This window comes from Procambarus clarkii, chromosome 3, assembly GCF_040958095.1.
Source record: "Procambarus clarkii isolate CNS0578487 chromosome 3, FALCON_Pclarkii_2.0, whole genome shotgun sequence".
Taxonomy (NCBI): Eukaryota; Metazoa; Arthropoda; class Malacostraca; order Decapoda; family Cambaridae; genus Procambarus; species Procambarus clarkii.
Genome location: NC_091152.1, coordinates 14,748,571 through 14,771,229, shown reverse-complemented (window position 1 = coordinate 14,771,229; position 22,659 = coordinate 14,748,571). Strand labels below are relative to the sequence as shown.

General features: G+C 46.4%; 1 protein-coding gene across 1 annotated transcript in view; it reads right to left on the bottom strand.

The window, feature by feature from the left end:
• Positions 1 to 20,380, bottom strand: part of LOC138368316 (uncharacterized) — a 62,536-nt gene extending 42,156 nt beyond the window's left edge. The window contains exon 1 of the mRNA XM_069330845.1: positions 20,150 to 20,380. Within this exon, the coding sequence (XP_069186946.1) occupies positions 20,150 to 20,380 (231 nt within the window). The remainder of the gene's footprint in view (positions 1 to 20,149) is intronic.
• Between the last annotated feature and the right edge of the window lie 2,279 nt (positions 20,381 to 22,659).

Below are 22,659 nucleotides of genomic sequence, written 5' to 3'. Positions count from 1 at the left end.
GGTGACCAAGGTGACTGTTGTGGGACAGTTAAGGTGACCAAGGTGACTGTTGTGGGACAGTTAAGGTGACCAAGGTGACTGTTGTGGGACAGTTAAGGTGACCAAGGTGACTGTTGTGGGACAGTTAAGGTGACCAAGGTGACTGTTGTGGGACAGTTAAAGTGACCAAGGTGACTGTTGTGGGACAGTTAAAGTGACCAAGGTGACTGTTGTGGGACAGTTAAAGTGATAACATAAATGAATAAACAAGGAAACATAAGAAGGAGAAAAATGAGAAAGGCTCAAGAGCTGAGAAAGTCGAGCAAAGTAGTTGTTGTTATTGTTGTTAAACATTCGCTACCTGGAACAAAAAATTGCAAGTAGCACGGGCTATGGTGAGCCCGTAGTATTGGTAATACTCCCTACAAAGGTCGCCGCCGCCTTTTCAAATCAGAGAAACTTGCATTTTCTCCAGTCTAGAAGTAAAGGCTGGCACATAATGAGCCTCCCACAACCCACATTAACAGACGCTGCACAACCGGTTCTCGTGACAAAATTATACTCGACAAAAATCGATTAATTTCCTCAGGATTAAAAAGGATCTTGACACCATGAAAACATAATGGGACACGGCCAGGTAATACCATTTGTTCTCCAGGACGAACAAGAGCACGCTCAGGTAGAACAGTCTCCCGTAGGATGAACAACACTATGCGCAGCCAAACCCCAGGATGAACATCTCAACATGAGTTGCAGCTCCCATTACCATCTTGGTCATCCTGGGGTAAAAAAGCGAGCATGGTGCCTCAATGACCACAATAGATGGCGCCGCTTCTCACCTCCGCTGGGTAGATTGTGGGTAATTTTGCTATTAATTTGGGTATTAAATATATAAATTGCTCGTTGATGCATTGGAGGGCAGCTGGGTCCACCATGCCCAGTCCTACCCCTGCCCAGTCCTACCCCTGCCCAGTAATTCTTGTTCATTGTGGTAAGTAATGTAAGCCGGGCAGTCTCTGAACGGCAGCGTGACGGGATTTCCTTTTTTTTTTGAGATATATACAAGAGTTGTTACATGGTTGTAGAGCCACTAGTACGCGTAGCGTTTCGGGCAGGTCCCTGGAATACGATCCCCGCCGCGAAGAATCGTTGTTACAACCAAGTACACATTTTACTGTTGCGTTAAACAGAGGCTACAGTTAAGGATTTGCACCCAGTAAATCCTCCCCGGCCAGGATACGAACCCCCTGACAAAGTGCTCGCAGAACGCCAGGCGAGTGTCTTACCACTACTCCACGGAGACTGGTATATGTACAATATATTAATAGTTAACAGTTGTGCATTTTTCTTGGCCTATGTATTATATAAATACATATATAATACATAGACTCCGCTTTACACCAAGACAAACCGGACCATAGGCCACGTTTGGTTACACTAAATGCGGTTGTTGACCGAGCAGTAAAGAGGTACCCTGGGAGTTAGGCGACTGTTGTGGGTGGCGGCCACCAGAAGCCCGTCGCTGGGTCAGGCTTGAGGGACATCTATAAGCCTAACAGCGTTCCTATTTCCAACAACCAAAAACCATATCATGTACGCTTTTGAATACCACTTCTAAAAATAAATTACTGCACTTTCATTCTATGTATATATATTATATACACAGTATATATATTATATACACAGTATATATATTATATACACAGTATATATATTATATACACAGTATATATATTATATACACAGTATATATATTATATACACAGTATATATATTATATACACAGTATATATATTATATATCAGCTTTCAAAGTACGGTGAAGTTCTATTAGCCACCACCAGAGGGTCGACGCAAGTCTGCAAAGATGGCGCCCTAAGTGAATGGAAGACAACAAGTATTATGAGCTCTTCACGCGTCTTAACAATGGTCTATCTCACCACGTCGTTGTGGGCTAAAGCAGCACCAACTGCCCCTTGACGAAAGGACTAGAGTGCCATAAATCCCCAACACAAGATACTCTCTTATAAACGTCTATATCAATCCTTGTTATAAGACAGTTGTGCCCGCGTGGATGCCGCTATAGGATTGGTCTAATGGCAGTTGTTCACTTGATTTACCCCCCCGTGTTCCATTCCTATATCTTCATTTACTCACCTTCTCCCTTGACCTCTATCCCTCATCCACCTCCTTCTCCATCTACCTCCCTCTCCATCCACCTCCCTCTCCATCCACCTCCCTCTCCATCCACCTCCCTCTCCATCCACCTCCCTCTCCATCCACCTCCCTCTCCATCCACCTCCCTCTCCATCCACCTCCCTCTCCATCCACCATGTATTACTTCAGCTGGCTATAGAGAAGTAGTTTCGTGACTCCAGGCCTGGTGATAGTGGTCTGGTGAGCGATGTATGGTCTCCGCGGAAGACCAGCCAAAGAGAGAATGGTAATTGACAAGGAATGGATAAAAGGACTGATTGATAAATACCTTGACACTGTAACAATAGAGCTACAGAATCTGGAGATTGGGTAGCTGAGGAATAGTGTGTTTGAATTGGCCGATATATTCTTCTTCCATAGTAGCTGAGAGAGAGTTGAGAGTTGGCCATTATCTTCTCTCAGAGCAGCTGAGCAGAGCTGTGAGGGTACTAACCAATCAGGGAGAAGTCGTCAAATTCCTATGGATTCTCTCCTCATGTTGGAGTGTGTGGAAACGAACGAGCAGATGTGCTGGCTGGTGAGGGCGCTGAAGGAGACCATATTGAATACTTCATACCCAAGACTCTTCTACAAATCAGAGGTATTATCAGGCAACATCACCGTGACAAGGAATCTAGAGTAAAGGAGGATAGCAGCACAAACCAATGAATTTGTGTGCTGGTACAATGCGGTTGCAGCTGGCAATCCCAATCATTATGGACGAAAAGGAGGAGGCTGCGGGAGATTAGCTTCTTGATATGATTTCGGGGCTTAGATTCCCCGCGGCCCGGTCCTCGACCAGGCCTACAGATTCTCTCGAGGGAGAGAATCAGTAATATCAAGAATTGAACTTGGATACAAATATCCATTAATACATGGGGTGGATATAACAGCTGAGCAGCGGTGTAGCAGAATCTGTGGTGAGAGTGACGGACACCGCCTTGGCCACTACCTGAGAGAATATGAACATCTAAGAGACTTTAGAAATATGTGTAGCATAGTAAGCCTCACATTTTTTGAGTCAGGAAGTTAATATCTGTCAAATATAAATGCTGTTCTCAAAAGATTCCCCCATTTTGCACCCCACAACGTAACTTAAGTTTATAAAGGTTGAAAAATATTAATCTTTTCTTTGATAAGCTGTTGACTTGAGACAGTTAATTAAGCAAGTCCCAGTTGTGTCTGAGTACAAGTGACAGGATGAACAACCCAGCGGGTTTTCTTCCTATTGGGGAGTGTTGTACATGCTGCTATGGCGGTGTGTCCACTCACAGGATGAGTGGCGCTGCCCAATACTGTCACTATGGCGGTGTGTCCACTCACAGGATGAGTGGCGCTGCCCAATACTGTCACTATGGCGGTGTGTCCACTCACAGGATGAGTGACGCTGCCCAATACTGTCACTATGGCGGTGTGTCCACTCACAGGATGAGTGCCGCTGCCCAATACTGTCACTATGGCGGTGTGTCCACTCACAAGATGTGTGGCGCTGACCAATACTGTCACTATGGCGGTGTGTCACTCACAGGATGAGTGGCGCTGCCCAATACTGTCACTATGGCGGTGTGTCCACTCACAGGATGAGTGACGCTGCCCAATACTGTCACTATGGCGGTGTGTCCACTCACAAGATGAGTGGCGCTGACCAATACTGTCACTATGGCGGTGTGTCACTCACAGGATGAGTGGCGCTGCCCAATACTGTCACTATGGCGGTGTGTCCACTCACAAGATGAGTGGCGCTGACCAATACTGTCACTATGGCGGTGTGTCACTCACAGGATGAGTGGCGCTGCCCAATACTGTCACTATGGCGGTGTGTCCACTCACAGGATGAGTGGCGCTGCCCAATACTGTCACTATGGCGGTGTGTCCACTCACAGGATGAGTGGCGCTGCCCAATACTGTCACTATGGCGGTGTGTCCACTCACAAGATGAGTGGCGCTGACCAATACTGTCACTATGGCGGTGTGTCACTCACAGGATGAGTGGCGCTGCCCAATACTGTCACAATGGCGGTGTGTCCACTCACAGGATGAGTGGCGCTGACCAATACTGTCACTATGGCGGTGTGTCACTCACAGGATGAGTGGCGCTGCCCAATACTGTCACAATGGCGGTGTGTCCACTCACAGGATGAGTGGCGCTGACCAATACTGTCACTATGGCGGTGTGTCACTCACAGGATGAGTGGCGCTGCCCAATACTGTCACTATGGCGGTGTGTCCACTCACAGGATGAGTGGCGCTGACCAATACTGTCACTATGGCGGTGTGTCACTCACAGGATGAGTGGCGCTGCCCAATACTGTCACTATGGCGGTGTGTCCACTCACAGGATGAGTGGCGCTGCCCAATACTGTCACTATGGCGGTGTGTCCACTCACAGGATGAGTGGCGCTGCCCAATACTGTCACTATGGCGGTGTGTTCACTCACAAGATGAGTGGCGCTGCCCAATACTGTCACTATGGCGGTGTGTCCACTCACAGGATGAGTGGCGCTGCCCAATACTGTCACTATGGCGGTGTGTCCACTCGCAGGATGAGTGGCGCTGCCCAATACTGTCACTATGGCGGTGTGTTCACTCGCAGGATGAGTGGCACTGCCCAATACTGTCACTATGGCGGTGTGTCCACTCACAGGATGAGTGGCGCTGCCCAATACTGTCACTATGGCGGTGTGTTCACTCGCAGGATGAGTGGCGTTGCCCAATACTGTCACTATGGCGGTGTGTTCACTCACAGGATGAGTGGCGCTGCCCAATACTGTCACTATGGCGGTGTGTCCATTCACAGGATTAGTGGCGCTGCCCAATACTGTCACTATGGCGGTGTGTCCACTCACAGGATGAGTGGCGCTGCCCAGTACTGTCACTATGGCGTTGTGTCCATTCACAGGATGAGTGGCGCTGCCCAATACTGTCACTATGGCGGTGTGTCCACTCACAGGATGAGTGACGCTGCCCAATACTGTCACTATGGCGGTGTGTCCACTCACAGGATGAGTGGCACTGCCCAATAAACTCGCCCCTCGGGGCAAAACTCAAACTCAGCAGCTGAGGGAGAGAGAGAGCTAGAAGTGGCCATTCTCTTCATCCACAGCAGCTGAGGGAGAGTTATAGCTGGCCAATATCTTCCCCCACAGCAGCTGAGCAGGAGCTGAGGGCCAGACTCAGAACTGGCCAATCTGTATGCAAGCGATTGTAGCCTCGACTGTACATGCCACCATTTTCTTTGTTGGCTGTCAGCGGGGGGTAACTCACGCAGAAAATTTACATCTTCCACTGATCATAAATCTCAAATTTATCGTGTGGGGATAAATTCAGTTTGAATACAGACCAGATAGCATGGTGGAGGACAGCGATCGGCACGTGGCGCAGAACGTCGCAGGCCCTTCCTTACTCGGCTACCATCCTTTAGCATGGTGGAGGACAGCGATCGGCACGAGGCGCAGAACGTCGCAGGCCCTTGCTTACTCGGCTACCATCCTTTGCATTGTCCAGTAATGTGTATATTAATTGTCACAACACTTCCCCAATTTGCAGGCGATGAGTCACAATAACGTGGCTGAAGTATGTTGACCAGACCACACACTAGAAGTTGAAGGGACGACGACGTTTCGGTCCGTCCTGGACCATTCTCAAGTCGATTGTGATGAGGAGGTGGAGACAGGCAATTTGCATACCAATGTGCAGTGTATCAGTAAAAAAAATTGTTGATTACTGTATTATTATCATCAAAATAATAGCAATGTTATTTACAGGCTATTATTAAATTTTGTAGTGTGTGGCAGCTTCTCCAGTTTAGGGATGGACTAACTTGAGCTAGTCTCAAGAAGAGCTCAGAGAGTGAACTGTGTTCATAACCGATTGGGCCATAGTTCGATTCCCGGGCACGACGAAATTTTGGCGAACTTTTCTAGCATTTGACGCCTTAGAGTTAGGCAGCTGTTGTGGAAAGCATCCTGGATACAACCAGGATGCATCCTGGTTGTATCATCCTCTCTTCTTTCCCTACATCCTCTTCTCTCTCTCTCCTTTCCCTTCATTCCTTCCTTTTACCTTTCATTTCCTTTATTTACATTGTCTCGTCTTCCCTTCCTAACCTCCACATAATTAGTAATCTGACTACATTTAATGAAAAGATTTCCATTTGCCAATTTCTTTGTGTTATTCAATACACAGTTTATCTACATCTTCCCCCACTACAGCATCGCCGGTCGGCCGAGCGGACAGCACGCTGGACTCGTGATCCTGTGGTTCCGGGGTCGATCCCAGGCGCCGGCGAGAAACAATGGGCAGAGTTTCTTTCACCCTATGCCCCTGTTACCTAGCAGTAAAATAGGTACCTGGGTGTTAGTCAGCTGTCACGGGCTGCTTCCTGCGGGTGGAGGCCTGGTCGAGGACCGGGCCGCGGGGACACTAAAAACCCCGAAATCATCTCAAGATAACCTCAAGATTTCAAGAAGATGTGTCACATGGTCAAACCAAATCTACTCCCTACTACTTGGGTAGACCACCAAATCTACTCCCTACTACTTGGGTAGACCACCAAATCTACTCCCTACTACTTGGGTAGACCACCAAATCTACTCCCTACTACTTGGGTAGACCACCAAATCTACTCCCTACTACTTGGGTAGACCACTAAGTCTACTCCCTTCTACTTGGGTAGACCACCAAATCTACTCCCTACTACTTGGGTAGACCACCAAGTCTACTCCCTACTACTTGGGTAGACCACCAAGTCTACTCCCTACTACTTGGGTAGACCACCAAGTCTGCTCCCTACTACTTGGGTAGACCACCTAATCTACTCCCAGCACTCTCAAGCCCCTTCCACCGTGTTGTAGTAGCAGCAGTAGTTAGTAGAAGTAGAAGTGACACCAGTAGTCTTAAAATGAGGAATAATAGAATTATTAAATGAAACACCATCAATGAGAATAATGCCTTCCCAAACCACTCACTTCTCCCCCCCCCCCCTCCCCCCCATCCGCTTCCCCACCCTATCTCCCCTCCCCAACTTACCCATCTCCCCTCCCCTCCCCTTCCCTCTTCTGCACTTATACATCTTTAAGGACCAAAACGCACACTATTGCTGGGGGCAAAAATGGAAAGTCTTGTAATAGATACAGCCGCCACTATTAACTCCGTGATGAATAATGTGACGCTCTCTCTCTCTCTCTCAGGCTGGTCTTATTTGTCACCTAGGTATGGAAATTCTTCCGTTTCTCATTGTGTACCTCTCTCTCTCTCTCTCTCTCTCTCTCTCTCTCTCTCTCTCTCTCTCTCTCTCTCTCTCTCTCTCTCTCTCTCTCTCTCTCTCTCAGGAAGGAAACATGTTTCCTGCCCTCTCCTCTGTTCCTTCCCTCCCTCTCCTCTCTCCACTCTTCTCTGTTTTCTTCCCTCCTCTCTCACCCCCCCTCCCCCCCAGATAAGAAATACCACGAGAACTATTCCGAAATGAATTTATTTCCCCGTGACAGGAACTAAAGTGGAAAAAAATGTACTTGCTTCTTCTTAAGTGATTTGTCAGGCTAAATGCTGAGTATATCTCCGGGATGTAAATAAGGGCTTTTAAGCCTAACGACAAGCTCTGAGCGCCAGTAAGTCCAAGACTTAACTTTGAGACACTCGACACTCTTTCTCGAAGGACTCAAAAGTACTGAAATATATGTACTGCTTTGCTTCTCGTCACTATAAGCGTGCCAAGCCTCTCTACAAAGGAAATAAACAGTTTTAGACACAAACATTGTGGATTAGAATACAGAAATGCTATTAAATTGATTTTTGTTTAAACTGTGATAGCCAATACCGCTATATTTCTCTATCTGAAATAATCAAGAATGTTGCTATATTTCTTTAGCTGTGAGAATCACAATTGCAGCTATATTTCTTTAGCTGTGAGAACCAAGAATGTTACTATATTTCTTTAGCAGTGTTAATCAAGAATGTTCTATTTCTTTAGCTGTGAGAACCAAGAATGTTACTATATTTCTTTAGCAGTGTTAATCAAGAATGTTCTATTTCTTTACCTGTGAGAACCAAGAATGTTACTATATTTCTTTAGCAGTGTTAATCAAGAATGTTCTATTTCTTTACCTGTGAGAACCATTTCCCAATGCTTGCTGTTAAACCCCGCTTCTCGGCACCCTCTGACACGCCTCTGGGCACAAGGAGATGAATTACAGGCACCAAGGCCCCCTAGGCCTACCAGATTGTGCTTTTCCCACATAAATTCTGGTACCCTGGACCTCTTGATCCTTGTACATAATGTGTCAACTGTCAACTTTCGTAACCCCACATTGAGGCCTGGGTGGGTAGGGGGTCGGTCGAGAGGAGTTGAGATGTTGAGAAACAGATCTAGAAAAGGTTAAGACATGGTCGAGAGGAGATAGAGAGAGGCCAAATGTACTTCAAATTGCTACACGTTGCCCACTGTCACAGAAATATACGATACTTTTCCAGTGGAATGGGGAGAGGGGAGAATGATAGAAGGGAGAGAATAAACAAAGGAGGAAGAAGGGAGAATTAGAAGGAAGAATGATACCGAATTCCTTCACCTCATCCTCGGGTTCATATTATGTTCCAAGACAAATTGAAATCATTCCAGCTCTGCCTTTAACAATGTTAACAAGAATTAACGAAACGCATCTCTTAGCGTCAGGCTAAATTAAACTGTTAAAATGAAGTTTGTAGCGATAATTTTTAAACTTCCTTCTCAGGCGAAGAAACATGTAATGAAAATATAGAAGATTTGTGCTAGAATCTTTGATATCACTCTTTTAGTTACATTTAATAATATATATATATATATATATATATATATATATATATATATATATATATATATATATATATATATATATATATATTTAATTTTTGTGAGGGTACCACCTCTGGTGCCAATGTGGGGACCCATAGCCTCGGAGAAGAAAATATAAAGTATTCAGAGGAGACCTTGTGGTCTCTCACTGAACACTAATATTATCTTCTCCTACCACCCCCATTCTTTTGTATGTACACATATATATTTGCTTATATATATATATATATATATATATATATATATATATATATATATATATATATATATATATATATATATATATATATGTGTGTGTGTGTGTGTATCAAGCAATTTATAACAGAAACTAAATGCCTACACTTATGAGCAAATAAAAATTTCTCGAAATAAATTCCTCCAGTAATTCAGTATTGTAAATTTAGTACGGTGAGTAATACTTTTACAGTTTCGACCAATACTGGTAATTTACAATGCTACACAACATACAACGACTATAAGGTAAACAAGCTAAGTGCAATTTACAACCGACAAAATTACGATAATAACTCACCCCCTAAATTTACACCCCTTAAACTGAGGTCTTTTTGTAAGCCTATTTTACTTTGAACTGCCAAGCAGTATTTAACTCTCCACACACACACACACACACACACACACACACACACACACACACACACACACACACACACACACACACACACACACACTAAGACTACAACTAAAGACCGCTCTGAGGACTACTAGTATGATGATAACTAGTTATGTTGATAACTAGTTATGTTGATAACCGATTATGGTGATAAATAGCTATGTTATTAAACAGGTATGTTGATAACTAGTTAAGTTGGTAGATAGTTATGATAACTAGTTATGTTGATAACTAGTTATATTGGTAAATAGTTATGTTGATAACTAGTTATGTTGATAACTAGTTATGTTGATAACTGGTTATGTTCATAACTAGTTATGTTCATAACTAGTTATATTGATAACTAGTTAGGTTGATAACCGGTTATGGCGATAAATAGCTATGTTGTTAAACAGTTATGTTGATAACTAGTTAAGTTGGTAACTAGTTATGTTGATAACTAGATATATTGGTAAATAGTTATATTGATAACTAGTTATGTTGGTAGATAGTTATGATGACACCTGCAAGATCAAAATGATAACACGATAACTGGCACCTTAGTGTAGCCCGTTCTCTTCATTCGGTACTCCGTAAAATACCTAACCTTTCAGCCTAACCAGAGCCATCCGCACCCAAGCAAACCCATCCAACCTAATGAGTCCGATGCGCAGAAAACGTGAATATTTGCAAAGTTATTTTTCTTAATAGGATGGATTTGTAACGTTGGTTACGAGAACGTAAAAAATCCGACCTGTTAAATGAAGCGCGTAAACAGGTTTCAAGAACAATTCCGATAACCGATTATAACAATTATAGAAAGTTAATCAAGGTCAGAAATTTGTAGTTTATAATAGTCATTCAGGGCAGGAATTTACAAGGCGTGTTCAGGGCAGGAATTTACAAGGTGTGTTCAGGGTAGGAATTTACAAGGTGTGTTCAGGGCAGGAATTTACAAGGTGTGTTCAGGGTAGGAATTTACAAGGTGTGTTCAGGGCAGGAATTTACAAGGTGTGTTGAGGGCAGGAATTTACAAGGCGTGTTCAGGGTTTTAATTTACAAGGTGTGTTCAGGGTTGTAATTTACAAGGTGTGTTCAGGGCAGGAATTTACAAGGTTTGTTCAGGGCAGGAATTTACAAGGTTTGTTCAGGGCAGGAATTTACAAGGTGTGTTCAGGGCAGGAATTAACAAGGCGTGTTCAGGGCAGGAATTTACAAGGCATGTTCAAGGTTTTAATTTACAAGGCGTGTTCAGGGTTTTAATTTACAAGGCGTGTTCAGGGTTTTAATTTACAAGGCGTGTTCAGGGCAGGAAGTTACCATCAGTGTTCAGGGCAGGAAGTTACCATCAGTGTTCAGGGCAGGAAGTTACCATCAGTGTTCAGGGCAGGAAGTTACCATCAGTGTTCAGGGCAGGAAGTTACCATCAGTGTTCAGGGCAGGAAGTTACCATCAGTGTTCAGGGCAGGAAGTTACCATCAGTGTTCAGGGCAGGAAGTTACCATCAGTGTTCAGGGCAGGAAGTTACCATCAGTGTTCAGGGCAGGAAGTTACCATCAGTGTTCAGGGCAGGAAGTTACCATGAGTGGATTACTCGCGAATTTACAATGTTCATTATGGACAATAATTCACAATAATTACTCAGGGCAAGCGCTTACAAAGTTTACTCAGGGCAGGAATATAAAATGATTACACGGAATAGCAATTTACAATGGTATCTCAGAGTGCACATTTGCAATGATACCTCAATGAGATACAATTGTACCTCAGGGTACTTGATTTACAATACCACTCAGGGCACAGATTTTTCAATACCACTCAGGACACAGATTTACAATGTTACCTCAGGGCACAGATTTACAATGGTACCTCAGGGTACAGATTTACAATACCACTCAGGGCACAGATTTACAATACCACTCAGGGCACAGATTTTCAATACCACTCAGGGCATAGATTTACAATACAACTCAGGGCACAGATTTACAATGTTACCTCAGGGCACAGATTTACAATGTTAACAGCACGAAGAAATTTAGAACAGCAATTTATTAAGAAACTTGTAAGACCGCTTCCTGGAGGGTAAGAGTAACCCTCAAACGATACTCCACCGTCTTGGCTGCTATTTTCACCCTTATGAGCCGAGTACACAAGGGTGAACATCGCTACACCGCCCACAAGAAGCTACCACTCTTGTTGGTTCCCGCTTAATATTGATATGAGTGTGAGGGTTTCTCAGTACCAAGTTTGTGGTGTTTGTGTGTGTGTGTTTATGGCGGGTAATTTGTTGTGTGTGTGTGTGTGTGGGTGTGGGTGTGGGTGTGTGTGTGTGTGTGGGTGTGTGTGTGTGTGTGTGTGTGTGTGTGTGTGTGTGTGTGTGTGTGTGTGTGTGTGTGTGTGTGTGTGTTTATGGCGGGTAGTTTGTTGTGGGTGTGTGTGTGTGTGTGTGGGTGTGTGTGTGTGTGTGTGTGGGTGTGTGTGTGTGTTTATGGCGGGTAGTTTGTTGTGTGTGTGTGTGTGTGTGTGTGTGTGTGTGTGTGTGTGTGTGTGTGTGTGTGTGTGTGTGTGTGTGGGTGTGTGTGTGGGTGTGTCTGTGTCTGTGTGTGTGTGTGTGTGTGTGTGTGTGTGTGTGTGTGTCTGTACTCACCTAGTTGTACTCACCTAGTTGTGTCTGCAGGATCGAGCATTGACTCTTGGATCCCGCCTTTCGAGCATCGAAAGGCGGGATCGCACACACACACACACACGAGTGTGTGTGCGTTTATGGCGGGTAGTTTGTTGTGTGTGGGTGTGTGTGTGTTTATGGCGGGTAGTTTGTTGTGTGTGTGTGTGTGTGTGTGTGTGTGTGTGTGTGTGTGTGTGTGTGTGTGGGTGTGTGTGTGTGTGTGTGTGTGTGTGTGTGTGTGTGTGTGGGTGTGTGTGTGTGTGTGTGTGTGTGGGTGTGTGTGTGTGTGTGTGTGTGTGTGTGTGTGTGTGTGTTTATGGCGGGTAGTTTGTTGTGTGTGTGTGTGGGTGTGGGTGTGTGTGTGTGTGTGTGTGTGTGTGTGTGTGTGTGTGTGTGTGTGTGTGTGTTTATGGCGGGTAGTTTGTTGTGTGTGTGTGTGTGGGTGTGGGTGTGTGTGTGTGTGTGTGTGTGTGTGTGTGTGTGTGTGTGTGTGTGTGTGTGTGTGTGTGTTTATGGCGGGTAGTTGTGTGTGTGTGTGTGTGTGTTTATGGCGGGTAGTTGTGTGTGTGTGTGTGGGTGTGTGTGTGTGTTTATGGCGGGTAGTTTGTTGTGTGTGTGTGTGTGTGTGTGTGTTGTATGTGTGTGTGTGTGTGTGTGTGTGTGTGTGTGTGTGTGTGTGTGTGTGTGTGTGTGTGTGTGTGGTTGTATGTGTGTGTGTGTTGTATGTGTTTGTGTGTTGTATGTGTGTGTGTGTTGTATGTGTGTGTGTGTGTGTGTGTGTGTGTGTGTGTGTGTGTGTGTGTGTGTGTGTGTGTTGTATGTGTGTGTGTGTTGTATGTGTGTATGTGTGTGTGTGTGTGTGTGTGTGTGTGTGTGTGTGTGTGTGTGTGTGTGTGTGTGTGTGTGTGTGTGTTGTATGTGTGTGTGTTGTATGTGTGTGGTTGTATGTGTGTGTATGTGTGTGTGTGTGTGTGTGTGTGTGTGTTTATGGCGGGTAGTTTGTTGTGTGTGTGTGTGTGGGTGTGGGTGTGTGTGTGTGTGTGGGTGTGTGTGTGTGTGTGTGTGTGTGTGTGTGTGTGTGTGTGTGTGTGTTTATGGCGGGTAGTTTGTTGTGTGTGTGTGTGTGGGTGTGTGTGTGTGTGTGTGTGTGTGTGTGTGTGTGTGTGTGTGTGTGTGTGTGTGTGTGTGTGTGTGTGTGTGTTGTATGTGTGTGTGTTGTATGTGTGTGGTTGTATGTGTGTGTATGTGTGTGTGTGTGTGCAGCTTGTGTATGTGTTTGCAGTGTGTGCATATATAGTATGAGTGTGTGTCTGTTTCTGCCTTTTGCTTTGCTAGGTTGTATAATATTCTGGTTGTCGTATTATTGGTTGTAGAATTGAATAGTGTTAAATGTATTTGTCGTGAGCCAGCAATATCTCTCAGTCTCCCAGACGCCGCGTTTCTCAAGAGCCTCCAGCCTCCTCCAGATCTCTCACAAATTAAGTCTCTCACAAGAGGTTCCTTCTACTAGCCAAGTCCTAAATCTTAATTCCAGCAAGTCACCGGATAATTCACTGCTGGTGATCCATCATCCTCTCCTTGGCTGCCTCTGACTCCCGTTACTTCCATGTTATTCTGCATGTTGATTGGATTATGTAATGATGCTCTATCATTCTCCCTTTCCTTCCGCTGAGTTATCTATCATTCTGTCCACGTTTTGCATGTTTCATCTATCATTCAGCCGGTGCTCTGCATGATTCATCTATCATTTTAATTTTCTTCTGCACGTTTAATTTATGATTCGGTTCAAGTGTCTCATATTTCATTTATCGTTCTTGAACGGTTTTGGTAAATTTGGTTTTCATTCTTCCCTTTAATGTTCTTATTTTTATTATTCCGCTCTGTTGGTGAATGTTTTTGTCTCTTTTTAACGTTATTCCTAGTTAGCATCTGAAGTTAAATCGCTTGGAAACATGGTTTCTAAGACACGAAAATTTGAAACGTTTTCGTGTTTCAGCATTATCAAGAAAATACTGACAGATGAGATAAGAGTATGGGATTATATTCCCAACTACGCCTGATTAGACAAAGATCCTTAAGCTAAGATATTGATTAATGAAGGTGATATGAAGGTGAACATTGATAATACACGGAATAGTCTTCACCATTCACCCCTGTTATCTGTTATCTGTCTTCTTCATGTACTTAACAGAGTTTCAGAAAGGAAACAGTTTCCTGTTTTCCGAACAATAATTTTTATTTCCCCGATCTTGGGGAGCAGGTCGGCCGAGCGGACAGCACACTGGACTGTGATCCGGTGGTCCCGGGTTCGATCCCAGGCGCCGGCGAGAAACAATGGGCAGAGTTTCTTTCACCCTATGCCCCTGTTACCTAGCAGTAAAATAGGTACCTGGGTGTTAGTCAGCTGTCACGGGCTGCTTCCTGGGGGTGGAGGCCTGGTCGAGGACCGGGCCGCGGGGACACTAAAGCCCCGAACTCATCTCAAGATAACCTCAAGATAACCCCCCCTTTCCTTATTTTCTGTTTTTTTCTATTCAATCATTATTTATGTATGTTTATCCCGTTTACAACTAACATAATTCCCCGTTTTCTTGCTTCTCCCGATCGCTTTGTATTAATATAATTCCAGTTATTTTTCATATAATCAACTGTTGTTACCACCACATTCCACCAAGTCGCGTCTTTCATTCATTCTTCTGCCAGTTTCGTCAATTTAATTTACTTAGCATTTCGTAATTACAATTATTACTTAACCTATTATAGGTATAGGTTAAGTAATAATTATAATTACGAAGGAATAAGTTGCTTATCTTAACATACGAAGAAGGTTAAGTAAGGTCGGTGTTTTCTATGAAGCTTTTCAAGGTAAACTAAAATATTCACAATAAATTAGTATGTCACATATGCACTTATTTAATAAGTCAATATTGACTGTAAGAAAGTGCGAGAACGAGTTGGGTCAAACAAACATATCAAACACAACCACACTTCTCTCAACATACACGTAGACAAACTACAGCGTTTTTTTGTTAATTTCGTAATTTACAAACTTTTATACCAATTATGTAGAAATAGTTGAAGCAAAATGTTAAACTTTTAGTGACGATACGAAACTGTGGGATTATATAAGCCAGGCAGACCTACAGAGACAGGTTGGTACACTGACGCTCAAACTACGTGTCGGTGAAAGTGTAAAGTTGTGAACAGGAAATGTGACAATGATGATGATGTGGAAACTGAATATATGTTTACAGAGTGTGGAGGAGACCGAGCTGTGCGGCCTGCCCCCCTTCCCTGTCCCCCTACTCTCCCCCCCTATTCTGCCCCCCTACCCTGCCCCCCTACCCTGCCCCCCTACCCTGCCCCCCTTCCCTGCCCCCCTTCCCTGTCCCCCTACCCTGCCCCCCTACCCTGCCCCCCCCTTTCCTTTCCTTCCAAGTCCAGGATCCTGGATAAAAATCCTGTCCCCTGAACGATTCGATTCCGTTGGATCATATGAAGGATTCGGTGTGTTTTAATTTGCTGTGTTTTATAGGATCAGCCTCGGGGGTATTTTCCTCGACTATCTTAGACGGATTGTTATATCAGCTTGTTTGTGTGTACAGCTGTTACGATTGTGTTACGTCGCCTACTAGTCCAGTCACTGATCCTCTTACCGCATCCTTCCACCACTAGTTACAGTCTTAGCTAGATATAGACACGGGTATATAGACAATAAATATAGCTCCTGGAATCTAAGGAATCGAATTAACTATGGGAGCCTTGTGGGGCTTCCACGTGCGGTCATATAATGTCTTATATCACTCTATGTACTATATCGAATCACTCTATGTACTATATAGCACTATGTACTGTATCTTGTGTGTCTTGTTGATTGTTGTGTCTTGCTGATTGTTGTATTCACCTAGTTGTGCTTGCGAGGATTGAGCTCTGCTCTTTCGGTCCGCCTCTCAACTGTCAATTAATCAACTGTTACTAACTACTAACTAATTTTTTTTCACACACACCCAGGAAGCAGCCCGTAACATCTGTTTAACTCCCAGGTACCTATTTACTGCTAGGTAACAGGGGCATCAGGGTGAAAGAAACTCTGCCTATTGTTTCTCGCCGGCGCCGGGAATCGAACCCCGGACCACAGGATTACGTGCTAAGCGCGCTGTCCACTCAACCACCGGCGCCGTGTGTGTGTGTGTGTGTGTGTGTGTGTGTGTGTGTGTGTGTGTGTGTGTGTGTGAGTGTGTGTGTGTGTGTGTGTGTGTGTGTGTGTGTGTGTGTGTGTGTGTGTGTGTGTGTACTCACCTAGTACTCACCTAGTTGTGTGTGTGTGGTGAGTGTGTGTGTGTGTGTGTGTGTGTGTGTGTGTTACAAGCACCTGTTTTATTGACGATCTGATAACAGTTTTGTATCTAGTAAAAAGACGTGAAAATTTGAATAGGCATCACGCTTTGTCATTGTGAAAAGCTGATGATAAAGTGTTATGCAATGATGCAACACATCAGGATTGACCTGTTGCATCAGATCAAGACACAGATAAGATCTTACGATGATTCCTTATGAACTCAAGGAGAACCAGATGGACCTGGGAAGAATCTCTCTGGAAGCTGAGTTGGCAAGAAAGTTACAAATCAATGTAGACCATTCTGTATTACTTGGAGGCTGTTAAGAGTATTGTGAGAAAGGGGAGAATAGGTCTCAGAATTAACACGCAATTAGAACTTGGTTCCCGCCAAACACACACCGAAACTACGACGTTGGTACAACGTTGGAACAAGTTTTAACACCTAACCAGTTATAACAACTTATATAGCAAGTTGTAACAACGTTCTAATACGTCATAAACACGTTAAGCCAAGATGTAACAACTTTATTACAAGTTGTAATTAGGCGGAAAATAGAGACAAGTGATTGTAACCTATCCACCGCTGCCCACTGGATGGGGGGCGGTGTGCAGGACAAACATATAACTTGTGACACTAGCTCTCCACATATGTCAGTTGCTTAATTTAGAACCTGTACTTGAGGTCGATCTCGAACCCATTGTTGATGTGATGACTTATATTGAATTTTGTAACTAGCTCATCAAGATTGTAACTTGCTTAGCTAAATGAATTGTGGGGTTCAGTCCCTGAGCCCATTATGTGCCTCTGTAACCCTTTCCACTACCGCCCACAAGATGGGTATGGGGTGCATAATAAATGAACTAAACTAACTAAATAGAGACAGTTTGGGTTTGTGTTTCCAGGGTTGTAGGTCATTGTTTACAGTGGGTTATGTTAGCATACCAAGCCTCCTGTTGCACTGTAGAGAACAAGGCTAATAAAAGAGTAATCGATATCGCTGTGTTAGAGGCACGACAGCTATCTTGAGGTTATCTTGAGATGATTTCGGGGCTTTAGTGTCCCCGCGGCACGGTCCTCGACCAGGCATAGGGTGAAAGAAACCTTGCCCATTGTTTCTCGCCAGCGCCTGGGATCGAACCCAGGACCACCGGATCACAATAACAGCGTGCTGCCCGCTCGGCCGACCGGCTCCCTGGGCTGACCACAGGGCTTGCCAAAGTTGTGGAACATTTACATTCATCATTATTGAGTGTTGACCTGGGTTCGAATCCTCGCAGCTGCACATAACAAAATTACTTTAAGATGTAAGGACACGCTTATTTTTCCTATTCTGGTGTTATGTGTACAGCAATAGTGAGCGATGAGTCACAATAACGTGGCTGAAGTATGTTGGTCCGTCCTGGAGAATGGTCCAGGACGGACCGAAACGTCGTCGTCCCTTCACCTTCTAGTGTGTGGTCTGGTCAACCTACAGCAATAGTGTAAGCCGAGGAAAGCCGCTCCCATTGGGATAGTAGAGGTGGTCATCTTCCCTCGTCTCCCTCAGCCACATAACACCAGCTGATTATAGCAAAAACCGCTGAAACCATAAATAAAAAGCCCTAATCAGTGGCAATTTTTCGGTGGAGCGGGGGATGGGGGGGAGGAGTAGGCCGGTGGTGGGGCTCCAGGAGGGGTGGGTGGAGGCCTGGGGTAGCTGGTGGGATAGGGGCAGGGATGGGGAGATAGGGAACAGGCAGGGGTGAGGAGGAGGAGGTAGGGACGGGGGATGGGGGCAGACTGCCGACCCTTTGTCCAATTAGCACAAAAGTTCGTTGCTTTTTTTCAACGTTATATGCAATAAAAAAAACTTGCATTGAACTATATTCAGCTTTTGCTACAATCTGCACCAAGCATTAGTGACTGAGCAAACTATAGGGGCGGGAATGAACACATTTTCCTGGTGTGTTCACCTCCCAGCATCCATCAATCTTCGCATCTTGGTCCTAGGGACGCTCCTGCCTCTTATCTCTCACATCACTCAATTTCCATCTATTTGAGATTAGCGGGAGGAAATATAGCACATATTTCGCACTATATGCGCAATTAGATTACTCAAAAAGTCCTAATATGCTTAGTATGAGCTCAGGGTTATGCTATCAAAGGCTTTTGTGTCAAAATTTGTTAGGTGCCGTGGATTACCCGTCCAGGTGACGGGTAATCCACGGGTGGTGTCGGGCAGGTGACGGGTAATCCACGGGTGGTGTCGGGCAGGTGACGGGTAACCCACGGGTGGTGTCGGGCAGGTGACGGGTAACCCACGGGTAGTGTCGGGCAGGTGACGGGTAACCCACGGGTGGTGTCGGGCAGGTGACGGGTAATTCACGGGTGGTGTCGGGCAGGTGACGGGTAATTCACGGGTGGTGTCGGGCAGGTGACGGGTAATTCACGGGTGGTGTCGGGCAGGTGACGGGTAATTCACGGGTGGTGTCGGGCAGGTGACGGGTAATTCACGGGTGGTGTCGGGCAGGTGACGGGTAATTCACGGGTGGTGTCGGGCAGGTGACGGGTAATTCACGGGTGGTGTCGGGCAGGTGACGGGTAATTCACGGGTGGTGTCGGGCAGGTGACGGGTAATTCACGGGTGGTGTCGGGCAGGTGACGGGTAACCCACGGGTGGTGTCGGGCAGGTGACGGGTAACCCACGGGTGGTGTCGGGCAGGTGACGGGTAACCCACGGGTGGTGTCGGGCAGGTGACGGGTATATCTTGAGGTTATCTTGAGATGATTTCGGGGCTTTAGTGTCCCCGCGGCCCGGTCCTCGACCAGGTCTCCACCCCCAGGAAGCAGCCCGTGACAGCTGACTAACACCCAGGTACCTATTTTACTGCTAGGTAATAGGGGCATAGGGTGAAAGAAACTCTGCCCATTGTTTCTCGTCGGCGCCCGGGATCGAACCCGGGACCACAGGATCACAAGTCCAGTGTGCTGTCCGCTCGGCCGGACAGAACACTTGTTCATGCTTGTAAACAGTTTACAAGCATGAAAACTTGCCATTCAACTGTTGTTATTGTTATAAACAGCCTCCTGGTGCTTCGGAGCTCATTAACTGTTTAATAATTGTAAACAAAGCCGCCAAAGATTGAGAAAAGATGTACAGGTTCGTAACTGATTCGTGAATCTGGCCCCAGTATACTCTCCATCATACCCCACCACGTATGCCGTCGTTACTTGCGCTAGTTCCGAGGATCAACGTCCGCACGGCCCGGTCTCTGACCAGGCCTACCGTTGATGTTGACACTACTGAAGGTGAGTAGACACGCACAGCACAAGTGTCACCACTAGTATCTGGCCGACCTGGCCCCCGTGACCTGCCTGGCCTACCTGGCCTGCCTGGCCTACCTGGCCTACCTGGCCTGCCTGGCCTGCCTGGCCTGCCTGGCCCCCGTGGCCTGCCTGGCCCCCGTGGCCTGCCTGGCCTACCTGGCCTGCCTGGCCTACCTGGCCTGCCTGGCCTGCCTGGCCTGCCTGGCCCCCGTGGCCTGCCTGGCCTACCTGGCCTGCCTGGCCCCCGTGGCCTGCCTGGCCCCCGTGGCCTGCCTGGCCCCCGTGGCCTGCCTGGCCCCCGTGGCCTGCCTGGCCCCCGTGGCCTGCCTGGCCCCCGTGGCCTGCCTGGCCCCCGTGGCCGACCTGGCCCCCGTGGCCTGCCTGGCCCCCGTGGCCAACCTGGCCCCCGTGGCCAACCTGGTCTGCCAGATCTCCCGACTTACCTGGCCTGTCTGGCATATCTGGCTTCCAGGTATGCCTGGCATCCGTAACCTGCGTGACCTACCTGGCCTACCTGGCCTGCCTAGTCTATGTGGCCTGCCCAGCCTACGTGGCCTGCCGGGCCTGTCTGGACTGCCTAGTCTGTGACCTGCCTGGCCTGCCTGGCCTGCCCGGACTGGCCAGCCTGCCTAGCCTGCCTCCTTGCCAACTTCACTGCCACTCAGAGGCACTGAGAATTCTTAATGAAATTCTGCTCGTGGGATTTCAGTCCTTTGTTGAGGTAATGAAACAAATCACGAAATACCTGGAACAAATTTTCCAGTTACAGACGCTGCTCATTCCCCTTGTTGTATCTTCCCCTTGTTGTATCTTCCCCTTGTTGTATCTTCCCCTTGTTGTATCGTCCCCTTGTATCTTCCCCTTGTTGTATCGTCCCCTTGTTGTATCTTCCCCTTGTTGTATCTTCCCCTTGTTGTATCTTCCCCTTGTTGTATCTTCCCCTTGTTGTATCTTCCCCTTGTTGTATCGTCCCCTTGTTGTATCTTCCCCTTGTTGTATCGTCCCCTTGTTGTATCTTCCCCTTGTTGTATCTTCCCCTTGTTGTATCTTCCCCTTGTTGAATCGTCCCCTTGTTGTATCTTCCCCTTGTTGTATCTTCCCCTTGTTGTATCTTCCCCTTGTTGTATCTTCCCCATGTTGTATCTTCCCCTTGTTGTATCTTCCCCTTGTTGTATCTTCCCCTTGTTGTATCTTCCCCTTGTTGTATCGTCCCCTTGTTGTATCTTCCCCTTGTTGTATCGTCCCCTTGTTGTATCTTCCCCTTGTTGTATCTTCCCCTTGTTGTATCTTCCCCATGTTGTATCTTCCCCTTGTTGTATCTTCCCCTTGTTGCATCTTCCCCTTGTTGTATCTTCCCCTTGTTGTATCTTCCCCTTGTTGTATCTTCCCCTTGTTGTATCTTCCCCTTGTATCTTCCCCTTGTTGTATCGTCCCCTTGTTGTATCTTCATCTCTGTGTTTCTATCTAGTTTTTTTTGTTTATCCTTGTGAGGTGGATGGGAGAAAGAGAGCTTGCTCAAGCCCACTCCTTGTGTATGTATGTACCTTGAAGACATCAGCTCCTGGGCCCCGCCTTTCAGCCTCCAGGGTATGAGGTGCAACGTTCCCGACACTCGTCTTCATCATATCTGCTCTTGACACATATTATATAGAGTTCTGCCTCGAGTACCTTCACTCCTTCCTCATTCCACTTGCTGTTTGGATTATGAGTAAGAAGGGGGGGGGTGGACTATCGGTGAAAGGTGGTGGTGGATTATGGGTGAGTGTGGCGGATTATGGGTGAGTGAGGCGGATTATGGGTGAGTGTGGCGGATTATGGGTGAGTGTGGCGGATTATGGGTGAGTGAGGCGGATTATGGGTGAGTGTGGCGGATTATGGGTGAGTGAGGCGGATTATGGGTGAGTGTGGCGGATTATGGGTGAGTGTGGCGGATTATGGGTGAGTGTGGCGGATTATGGGTGAGTGTGGCGGATTATGGGTGAGTGTGGCGGATTATGGGTGAGTGTGGCGGATTATGGGTGAGTGTGGTGGATTATGGGTGAGTGTGGTGGATTATGGGTGAGTGTGGCGGATTATGGATGAGTGAGGCGGATTATGGGTGAGTGTGGTGGATTATGGGTGAGTGTGGCGGATTATGGGTGAGTGAGGCGGATTATGGGTGAGTGTGGCGGATTATGGGTGAGTGTGGCGGATTATGGGTGAGTGTGGCGGATTATGGGTGAGTGTGGCGGATTATGGGTGAGTGTGGCGGATTATGGGTGAGTGTGGCGGATTATGGGTGAGTGAGGCGGATTATGGGTGAGTGTGGCGGATTATGGGTGAGTGTGGCGGATTATGGGTGAGTGTGGCGGATTATGGGTGAGTGTGGCGGATTATGGGTGAGTGTGGCGGATTATGGGTGAGTGTGGCGGATTATGGGTGAGTGTGGCGGATTATGGGTGAGTGAGGCGGATTATGGCTGAGTGTGGCGGATTATGGGTGAGTGAGGCGGATTATGGGTGAGTGTGGCGGATTATGGGTGAGTGAGGCGGATTATGGGGGAGTGTGGCGGATTATGGGTGAGTGTGGCGGATTATGGGTGAGTGTGGCGGATTATGGGTGAGTGTGGCGGATTATGGGTGAGTGTGGCGGATTATGGGTGAGTGTGGCGGATTATGGGTGAATGAGGTTAATTATAGCTGAGAAGGGATTAGACTTTTCAGTTGAGAAGTTTGGTGAATTAATTCCTTCTAGTTGCT